The sequence below is a fragment of the Spermophilus citellus genome (genome assembly GCF_964194105.1).
Source record: "Spermophilus citellus genome assembly, chromosome: 5".
NCBI lineage: Eukaryota > Metazoa > Chordata > Mammalia > Rodentia > Sciuridae > Spermophilus > Spermophilus citellus.
The window spans coordinates 50,019,092-50,030,581 of record NC_138186.1 but is presented as its reverse complement, the minus strand read 5'-3'; the positions used below and the strand labels follow the sequence as shown (position 1 = coordinate 50,030,581).

General features: G+C 41.9%; 1 protein-coding gene across 1 annotated transcript in view; it reads right to left on the bottom strand.

The window, feature by feature from the left end:
- The window catches only part of RPS18 (ribosomal protein S18), a 30,316-nt gene extending 23,190 nt beyond the window's left edge, over positions 1-7,126 (bottom strand). Inside the window, exons 1-2 of the mRNA XM_081294350.1 lie at positions 7,093-7,126; positions 6,842-6,914 (exon numbers count right to left, since the gene is read on the bottom strand). Coding sequence (XP_081150476.1) covers positions 6,842-6,914; positions 7,093-7,111 — 92 coding nt within the window. The 5' untranslated portion in view covers positions 7,112-7,126. The remainder of the gene's footprint in view (positions 1-6,841; positions 6,915-7,092) is intronic.
- Positions 7,127-11,490: the final 4,364 nt, after the last annotated feature.

The window sequence follows — 11,490 nt, the reverse complement described above, 5'->3', positions numbered from 1 at the left end:
GGAATCCATCCTCTCAGTACGGAGAGGACAGGAGAAAAATCAAGGGTTTGGGATTTGGAATGGGAGGAGCTTAGGCTGCTTTGACTAAGAAGGCGAGTTGACAAAGAAGGGGTCCCTGGATAGCCCCCGGAGAAGATTGCTTAGATAGGTGACTTCATTGAAACTCATCCAATGGGACTGGAGGGGGTAGCTCAGTTGTAGAGAGCTTGCTTAGTATGTATCAGGCCCTGGGTTCAATCCCAAAACTAGCAGAAAGAAAACAGTCTTCAACCAATGCTCTGATAGGGGGAGGACTGTTCAGGCAGACACTGTGGTTCTTCATAGGTTGGTCTTTCCTTTCCCTGCCCATCTCCAACCCCAAATATTCAGACTTAATCCATAAGCGTGGGTTTCTGCAAACCAGAGGGGCAATGCTGGAGTGTGGACGGAGGGGCTACAGTACTGTTTAGGAAACTTGTGATTCTGGAATCCGGTGGGAATTCAAGTGAAAATGAAGTATGTGGTTTTCGGGGACATTTAATTCTCCCCCGGGATTCATAGGAAACCTCTGACCCAATAGTCTCTTAGGATAAGTTGATCCAGAACTGAGAAGATGGGGACAGTGAAGAAGAGAGCCGCAATACCCATACGGACCTCTAGGGGTCAGCATGGACCAGGAGATGGAGCTGTTTTGGGTTCCCTGAAACCCTGAGCCCTCTGTGCAGCTAGAGGCTTTCCTTTCAGGCTTAAATCCTCTGTTCTGTGAATATATGGATCCTGTGATCCCCAGCTGAAATTTGAAAATTGTGGGGGAACATCAGTACCTCTAAAACTTCTCGCCTATTTCTTTTTTGAGAACAAACACTGATCTCAGACCAGGAGCATCTGGGGTCACTCTAGGGACTGAGCTGGTCAGTATCCTCTTTCCCTCTGCTAATCCCTGGGATTGGTGTCTGTATCTGACACCTATGTCCCTAGTGTCACATAAGAGGGACTTGGAGTTGTTCTTTGGGCTATAATGACCCCCAGTGCTGTTCAGGGATTTCTGTCCTTTAAAGAAATATCATCTTCTGCTGGGTGAAGTGGCGCACACCTGTAATCTCAGTGGCTGAGAGAGAAGGAAATCGCAAGCTCAGGTCAGCGTCAGCAACTTAGTGAAATCATGTCTCAAAAAAAAAGAAAAAAAAGTCGAGGGAGGCTGGGGTTGTAGCTCAGTGATAAAGCAACCCTTGATTAAATTTCCTGTGCCAAAATAGTAGTAATAATAAGTAATAATAATACAAATAATACAAATATCTTCATACTCTCACATTGCCCAGTTGTTTCCAAACTGGGCTCTCTGGGGAACATTTACTAGATGTTCAACAGCACTGTCACTGTATGCTATGGTGATCCCCACCCTAGCATATTTCAGAGCTATCAAATGGGGACATGTATCCTGAAGACAAAAGAAAGAAGGCATATTCTCCTTCCCTCCAATCCTGTAAATGTAGACCTTCCTACTCTCCACTCAAGAAGGGTGACTTTTCTGATTTTAGGATTTTAGACATCATGGAGAACAGGCAAATTAATTGGGTTCCAAAATAAAGTAGTCAGACTTAACATAAAGATTCAAGGAAAAGGCTGGGGTTGTGGCTTAGTTGGTAGAGCACTTGCCTTGAATATGTGAGGCACTGGGTTCGATTCTCAGCACTACATATTAAACAAAGTCCACTGACAACTAAAAATATTAAAAAAAAGATTCGAGGAAAAGAAAGAAATCAAGACTAAGACAAATTTTTTGAGGAGAAAGAGAATAGAAATCAATTCTTGTCATCCTGGGCATAAGAACACAGCTCTTCCTATTACATACTAAAGTTGACAGTGTTTCAAAAGCAGTATTCAACAAACCAGTGCATACTTATTGATACCATTTTCTTTGTTCTACAATAGGCACTGTGGGTACAACAGAGGCTAACTCATACTCCCTGATCTCCTAGAGCATATATTTTGTCTCACTGAATTCACATACCAGCCCTATAAGGTGTTCTGCTTGTTTTAAGTAATGAGACCAAAACTATACTGCCACTCAGTGTTTTGAACTTTTTGTCCACATTCACCTTTTGTTCCATGAGTCCAGGTTGAGAGTTATGGAGCTGAGGAGGCAGCAGTTGTAAAGAAGTGACAGATTTAGTAAGAATCAGTTATTGGAAGGACATTCACAGAATTTGAAGGAAAATATGAACAGGAGTCTTTAGAAAGGAGGGAACTCAAGACAGTTCCGGCATTTAGGTAGCTAGGGTCAGTGCTTCTACCTTGAATCAAAGGAAAAAAATTCTGACTGACCTAGCTTGGTCAGTTGCCTACCTTCTACTGAGAGATGACAGAGTCGCTTGACAAATATACCTCAGCACTATTTGATGTTGGAGAATAGAGGCCTTAATACAAAAATGGAATCCTACTGGCCAGAAGAATGAGGACTAAATTAGGTGGCAAACTCCAACAAATAGCCACATGCTCAAATCCTGATTCCGTCACTAATACACATGCAATCCAAGTGTTGATGAGACTAATATCAAATCTCATTTCATCTCACCATTGTGGGATACACCATAAGTTACCTTTTTATTCTTTACCTTTGCTTTCTGAAAGCTGTCAAAATCAAGCAGCTTTTTGGTTGTTTTTTCAAAAAGCTTTTTTAAAGCAAAGAAAAAAATGCATTGTCTTGGTCAATTTAAATTCAGACTAGTATTATTAAGTACAATACAGAGAGGATTCACTGGAGAAGAACCAAGTACAATTTAGAAGAAGTAACTGTGTGTTATGGAGAATACATTTATTCTGCCCCAATCTAAAGCTTGACCAGGTCCTTCTCAGGAGAAGTTTGCCTCCATCTCCTCTGGAAAAAAATTTCTTAAAATGTAGCTTAAAAAAAAAAAAAGAATAGAAATGTAATATTGGAGCAAAATCAAGCCTTTGCTTTTATTTCTGTGCTTTGTTTTATAAATGTAGCAATTTTTTATACTTTAATGTATTTTGACAGCACAGAAGTTGTCCTACATTAAAAACATGTAGGACAACTCAGAAAAGTATAGCAAATGAATAGTAAGGCTACAGTATGATAAAAGTGCTACAAACACCATTTAGTTGCTGTCCATAAGAAATTTACTTGCTTAAAAAAATCCAAAGGGGCTGGATTGTGGCTCAGCAGTGAGTGCTCGCCTAGCACACGCCAGATGCTGGGTTCAATCCTCAGCACCACATAAAATAAATAAATAAATAAAATAAAGGCATTGTGTCCAACTACAACTAAAAAATATTTTTTAAAAATCCAAATACTGGCATTGTCCAGAAAAAAATGTTTTACTTAAATAATTGTTATAAAGTTGAATTGCTGAAACTTGTTCACTGAAACATTTTGACTGGCATTGATATTAAAAATTTGCTGCATTTATATTAAAATTATAATCCCCGCATTTATATTAAAAATTCACACACAAATGAAAGTGGAAAAATGACCAGAACCTGATATCTGCTTCCAGTTTTTCCACTTGCAGTCATATACTTAGGTACCTTTTGACCCCATGGGGAAATTATCTGATGTTCAGAATTACCAATAACAGGAAGAAGAGAAAAAAAGGTGGCACTATTTGATGTTGGAGGATAGAGGCCTTCCTAGTAAATTCATTAGCACATTCTCCACATACGTGTTGTGCTAGCTGATGTCTTCTGGCATCATTGTTACGTGTTTGGCATGTTTAGCACACAGGCTGATGTCTTCAAAAAGGCCAACCAAAACCACACTCGCCTCCTGCAAAGTACCAGTAGCTGCACAGTGGAATCACACATCTGTTTTGAAGTCCTGAGCAATTTCTCCCACCAGATGCTGGAAGGGGAGTTTGTGAATCAGAAGTTCAGGAGACTTCTGATAACCTTTGATTTCACGGAATGAATGCCACAGTAGCAGGCCTGTAACAATGAGGGTTCTTCACCCCTCCAGTAGAGGGCGCACTCTTGCCAGCCACTTTTGTAGCCAGTTATTTCCTGGGCACTGTACCGCTGGTCGATTTGTGGGCAGTCAGCTTTGTACCAGCCTTGGTACAAAGACCTCCTTACCCACTTTCTCTTTCACTGGAGCTTGGCAAGGTACAGGTGGCTGCCCTGGAGTTAGAGAGCCACCCATGGGCAGGTGGGAACACAATTGCCCTGTAACAAACTTTTTGAAAAGTGAAGCAAAGGGCTGGGCCTGGGGCTCAGTGGTAGAGCACTTGCCTCGCATATGTGAGATACTGGATTCGATACTCAGCACCACATAGAAATAAATAAATAAAGATATTGTGTCCATCTACAACTAAAAAATATTTTTTAAAAAAGTGAAACAAAACAAAGCACCTATTTGATGGAGGTGCAATTTATGATGAATATAAGATACAAAATGTACAAGCTCTGGCACAGAGTAAATCCTCGGGAAATGTTAACACTCTGTTCCCATGTGATATGAAAGGCTTTCCTGGACCAGTGTCACTTACTGGTGGCTTTCCTGACAAGTGCTGTGTGTCCCACTGAAGTCACCCTATGTCCTCTGCCTTTAGGGCGCTCTCACCTTAAAAAAGCATTATGGTGTCATTGTCCCTGTGAGCCAGAAAACAATCTGAACAAACATTTACCTTAGACATGATGATAGAGCTGAATCCAAAGGCCAATTCATTTTGTATCCCTGACTTACCCAGTCTTTTTTTTTTTTTTTTTTTTTACTAGGGATTGAATCTAGGGTTGCTTAACCACTGAGCCATATCACCAGCCCTTTTTATGTTTTATTTCTTTTACTTTGTGGCGGGGGTACCAGGGATTGGACTCAGGGGTGCTCAACCACTGAGCCACATCCCTGGCCCAATTTTGTGTTTTATTTAGAGACAGGGTTTCACTGAGTTGCTGAGACTGGCTTTGAACTCATGATCCTCCTACCTCAGCCTCCCAAGCTGCTGGGATTACAGGCATGAGCCACTGTGCCTGGCCTTGATTACCCAATCTTGAGGGCTGTGGCTCACTGATTCAAATAGTTGGAGAACATTGTCACTGTGTGACTGAGTACCAGATCTTTTTATTTCCTTTTCTTTTTCTTTTTTTTGGTACTGGGGATTGAACCCAGGAGCACTTAAGCACTGAGCCACATCCTCAAACCCTTTTTTACATTTTATTTACAGACAAAGTCTTGCTGAGTTGCTGAAGCTAACTTTGAATTTGTGATCCTCCTATCTCAGCCTCCAAACTGCTAGGAGCATACCAAATCTTTTCTCCAAATGTCACATCCTTGGGGACTTTGGATTATGAAAGGGTCTTTCATATAGGTTCAAATGGAAGCACAACAGATATGTGGATGATGCTCACTCCCTGAGCCCTGAGAAAAGTTTAGGATGGAAAAGAGACTGCTAGGAGATTGTCTCTGACTGTAAAGCTGGCGAGCACCTCCTGCTGTCAGAGGCTCCTGGGCAGGGAGTAACCCATTCTCTTGACCTGGCTTCCTTTCCAATGAGACATCACTGGCTTCAGTGCAGGGCTCTTATCCCAGGGTCCCAAAGGGTCCATGTACAAGGATGGGAAAAATTACATTCTATTTCCACAGCCCTCAAGATTGGGTAAGTCAAGGCCAGGCACAGTGGCTCATGCCTGTAATCCTCCCTCAGTAATAAATGTAAGCCACACATAGCGGCCATGGAGGAGGCAGCGTGAAAGCTATCTGGATCTGAAAAAAAGTTTTAAGGGAAGATTTTCAAGCTACAAATTCTCTTAAATATAAACCTGTGACTATTCAATTCAAGTTTTCATTGAAGGTTTCTGTGCTACACTGGAGCTGAAAAAAATATGTATATGGGGAACACTAAGCATACTGAAAGCCAGAAAATGGAACCATTGACATTAAGGGATGTGGTCATTGAATTTTTGGAAGAGGAATAGAAATTCCTGGACCCTTCTCAGCAGACTTTATATGGAGCTGTGATGTTGGAGATCTGTAAAAACCTACTCTTTATTGAAATCACCGATGTGATCATTTAAAAGAGCTTTTCAATGAGAAAAGTGAAAAAGGTTTTAATCCATACCCAAAATTTATTTATCCAAGCTTGTATAATCAAGAGACAAATTACAAGTGTAAGGTATGTGAAATCATTTTTAATAAAACTACAAGAATTCCTGAACTCCAGAGAATTAATATTGGTGGGAAGCTCTACAAATTAAAAAAATATGTAAAAGCAAAAAAAAAAATAAATGTAAGCCACAAATCTATGCAAGTATTTGCAGTAACTGTGATCATTGCCAATAGAATTCACAGACTTTATGTAATTTTCCAGTTATTGCAGAGATTTCAAAATGTCATGCATATTGGTCATCATTTTGTAGTAAACAGTAACGGTTAGAACCACCACTACGTCTTGCCCTCTCATGTTTGTTTTTTCATTTTGATAACTACTTCAATACAATTACTTTCCTCTGCAATCTTCTGTTTTTCACTTTGTGCAGCTGTAAACTTTCCTGAGATTCTACAGACTTCACCAGACTGCCATAAAGTATATCCAAGGCATATAAAGCTAAGAACCCTGAGAGCTCTAAGGAGATGGTGAAGTTTCCTATTTCGTATGATTTTACAACCATGGTAATTGGGAAGGTTTTCTTTGCATTTAAACTAAATGTCTGCTTGTGTAATTTCTGCCCATATTTTCTTGTCTCCACCATTACTCAGTTCAATTACTCATTCACTCACCAATGACTTAGGAAACACATTTCTTGTACAAAACTGTGTTACTATGTGAAAAATAATCCTGGCTCACATGGGGGGGGGTCCCATCCCCATCCCCAAGCCAGAAGGGGAGTCAGACTCTTTGCTTACCTAGGCCACACAGGCTGCAGTCTGCCAAAGGCTGGGTGAAGGGAGGTTGCCCCAGGGCAAGCAATAAGAGGGTCTGTAGATAATTAAAAAAATAGTTCTTAAAGTTCACATTTCCCATTCTTCAAGAAAACTCTGGATTTCTGGGTCTCTCCAAGGTTTAAGTAACTGGTTTGAGGTCTTCTCTGATCACTGAGTTTCTTCCCTTTCTTTCTAGTAATTTTTCCTGGAAGTGTCACTGTCCATTTTTATACCTGAGTTGTCTTGATTCATCTCCGTGAAGCCACAGGGTCTCATCCACAGCCTGAGCCTCCAAACCACCTTCCATGGAGGATTTGAATAGAAGAATCAGCCTTTTCTGAATTCCTTAGGGAAACAGAGTCCAAACGGTCTGCATGACTCTCACAGAAGAAGAACCTCCTAATTTGTCCCCACTTTGAGCACTCCACACAAAGGTCTGCTCTGCTCTTGGTCACGGATCACTCTTAAGGTCCATGGGGTGAAACCTATTTTGGATGAAAACAACTTACTCGTGGAGCTTTCCAGATGGCCCAGCTCTCCTCTCAGGTCTCCAGCCCAGCTGCTTTTGCTGCCAAGACACTTCTTCTGATCTTTGCACTTCTATTTTTAGGTATTATGTTCCCCCTTTGGTTGAAACTTTGCCCCCTTGACTTATAATTTGTAGCCTCTAATTTCATCTTCATCTAAAAGCTTTAATGCCCAGTCGTGCAGGATCCCTCTTCAAATAACAGCAAATTCCACCTCCTTTAAGATTTCTTTGATTATCTTTGAATAGCTTGACCTAAAATTCTTCTGAAGATTTCTCATAATAATGCAACATTTGGAAGTATGCAGTACAAATTTATTCACTGTAATGTCTGGACCCAGACATATATACCTTTGTATTTCTATGTTCTTCTACCTGAAACCATTCTGATTCCATCCTTAATTTTCTCTCCTCTTTTGGGGATTGGTAGGTTGGGGGTTTTCTTTGTGGGAGTTCCTCTGCATTCCTGGCTTTGATATCTTGTACATTTGCAGGAGAGCCAGATGTCCCACCATTCGAAAAAGCCTTAACTTGGCCTGATATGTAGCATTGCAACTTTCAGTGACCTTGGGGAACCAAGCCCTATTGTCCAGATCCCACTTATAGGGGGTATCAGCAGGATGCTGCCTGAAAAATCCATTTTTCCGCTGAGCTCATGAATGTCATCACCCTTAGTGTCTCCATATACAGACATGTGTTACTTAACAATAGGATACATTTTGAGAAATGCATTGTTAGTCAATTTTTTTTTTTTTTTGGTACCAGGAATTGAGCCCAGTGGCATTCAACCTCTGGACCTCATTCCCAGTGGTAAAATGCCCCTGGCTTTAATCCTCAATACCAAGGAAAAAAGTACACACACACACACACACACACACACACACATATATATATATATATATATATATATAGAGAGAGAGAGAGAGAGAGAGAACATGAACTGTATGAGGCTGTTTTTGGTGATACATACATACTGTGTTATGGTAAACCTCTTTTTTAAAACATAGAAGGAGTATACTCTAAAATAATAATAAAGAGGGCTGGGGATGTGGCTCAAGAGGTAGCGCGCTCGCCTGGTGTGCGTGCGGCCCAGGTTCGATCCTCAGCACCACGTACAAACAAAGATGTTGTGTCCGCCGAGAACTGAAAAATAAATATTGAAATTCTCTCTCTCTCCTCTCTCTGAAAAAAAAAAAAAGAGTAGCTTGGGAAAGCTGCCCTAGAAAAAAAAATAAATAAAATAATAATAAAGACTATAGTAAATACATAAACCAGTTACATTCATCTGTTATCATTATCAAATATTATGTACTGTACATAGTGGCATAAGCTATACTTTTCTGTTGCCTGGCAGACTAGTAGCTTTGTTACACCAGCATCTCCACAGGTACATGACAAAATCGTTGTGCTACAATGTTATGAAGGCTACATCAACTCTGGGCAATAGAAATTTTTCAGCTCCATTATACTCTTTTGGGACCGTGGTCTACATGGTCCATTGTTGACTGAAACCTCGTTATGCAGCACTTAAATGTAATTCTTGCATATGTGGCAACTGTCCATCAAACTCTTCCCAGCCAAATTGCTGCTGCTCATATTTCCTACCTAATGAGGGTCAGGTTCCAGATGAGTGACTAGGCTGCTCTGCCAGGCCTGGCAGTGCCCACCAAGTGTATCTGAGGCAGCTGCCCAGGCTCTATTTTAAAATTCAACACATTATGTCTTGAGTTGTCACAGAAGCTCCGTGGAGAGGGTACTATTGTCATCTTCATTTACAGAAGAAGAAATGGAAGCCCAGAGACCTCGCCCGAGGTATAGACAGCGAGTGGGTGCCAAGGCTGGGATTGAATATGGGCGGGTTTGCTCTAGAGGCCACGTCCTCAGCCACCATTTTTTTTTATAGACTTCAAGATATGAACTGGATGAGACCCAGGCCACTTCCCATCACAGTTTCTATCATTTAATAGTGAAAGTGCAAATCTCCTTGTCTGCCAACTCGCTGGCACGGTTGTCCCTTCACGCTCTGTACTCTCTGTCTGTGACCTCCTCCTCCACTTCCCTCCCTGACCTTCCCGGCATCCTCTAATGAACTGCAACCCCCTAATACCCTTAATTTCTCCTTGGAGCATTCTCCCCACGCCTGGCTTTAACTGAAATTTAACTCTCCCTGGGGGGCACCACCTCCCCCGCAAGCTTCTGAAATGAGAGCTGTTTATTTTCTTCCAGGCGAGGGTGCTTTCCTACCCCTGATTGCTGCCTCCAGACCACTCCTCCCCCAACCGCCAATTCCAGCTTAATAGAACCCTCTGCCTCCAAGACACAGCCATTGTGCTGAACTGCCCTCTCCCCTACTCACTGCTGCCATCTGCCACCTGCCAGGCCTCTCTTCCCCACTCAGGGAATGCTGAACCCCAGCCGATTGTCTGTCTTCTCCTCGGTCCTCCCACTGGGCGACTTCATCGCTTTCCCCACCTGACCTCTCAACAACTTGGTGACTTTATCCCTGAGGACCTGCTCCACTGCCACTCAGCCACCCATCCTTGTTATCACACTCCTGACCTTGTCACCGGAAGGAGATCTCAGGAACCATTCAAGCAGCCGCCTCTCAGCCCTCATCCCCTGTCCTCCCATCCATCATTGTCTGCTCCCACACAGTCATGCCTCCTGGGACCTCCAGGGTCAGCCATCGATGCTTCCCCCCTCCAACTCCTCAGTCCCTCCATATCCAGTCCCTCCACTCCATGACCTCTTTTCAACAGCTCTCTTGACGACATCCTGAACTCACTTACTTGCTCCTCTTCGATCCTTTGCCCTGAGCTGGCCAAACCTCAACCCTGCTTGAGCCTGGTGATCTGCTTTCTTCAGAATTTTACTGATAGCTCAGAAGCACTGGGGGGAAATCACACAACCAGGGAGTAATCGCCACTCCTCATTTATGGCCACCAACCCTAACAAGACTCTCAGCATTGGATAGTGAACCAACCACATCCCTCTAGACAGTGGCTACCTTCAAACTTCCCAATCCTTGGTTCTGTGATGCTCTTTTTTCTCTCTCACCTCATTCTGGGCAAATGGTCTCTTACGTCACAGGGAAAACTGGAGCTATCAGAGGTGCACCCTTCAACACCTGTCACTCAATCCACACCCCTCCACATCTGTGTCCATACCCTCCCTGTCATGTGAGAGTGGAGCAATAGCTCTCCAGCGTGTGGTGAGCCAGATTCAGTAGGTCAGGGCTGCAGTCACAAAATTTTAACTAGTTTCCAGGTAATATTTGAAGTTGCTGCTCTGAGGATCTCACTTTGAAAACAACTGGAACCAAGTAAACGCCTTCCTCTGCTCCCAGCCAGCCTCTATGCCACATCCCCTCCACTTACCTCTTTTATTCCTCCTGGATCTTCATCTGCCCCTTCTCAAAATAAAACAAGATCAAGACCAAATACCAAGGTCAAAAAAGAAAAGAAGAGAAAAAGGAAGAAACATAAAACAAGACCCAAGTTCATTTTTCTTTGACTACTACGTGAATCCCCCTGCTCTCCCCATCACTTCATTGCCAGATGCCATCTCTCACTTTGGATCTTGTTTTGAAAGATATACATGTAAGATATTTTGAGGTTAACTAAGGAAAATTTGAGTGTGTTCTCTATATCAGATGGTATTAGGGACAAGTTGTTATTTTCTTAGCTGTGATCATGGTACTATGGTTATGGAGGGAAAAATGTTCTCATTTGTAGGAGATGCATGCTGAAGTCTTCATGTGTAAAGCATCATGCTTTCCTAAATTTTTACATGGTTCAAGAACTACATATGTATAAATATTTTTATATATATGCACAAACAACAGTTGTTATATCTAATAAAGAGGTGGATATATACAAATGAGAATTTTATTATATTTATTATTTTTTGCAATTTTTCTGCACGTTTGAAATTTTCCATAATAAAAATTGAGCAAAATTCTCTCTGTGTCCCCTCACTGCTCAAACCTTTCAGGAAGTTGTTCACCTCTGCCATGTCACTCAAATGTTTTTGCAATGACCTTTATGCCACTCAATCTATTTTTTAGTTTTCCTCTTAAACTGTCACTAATATTCAGTGTTATCAA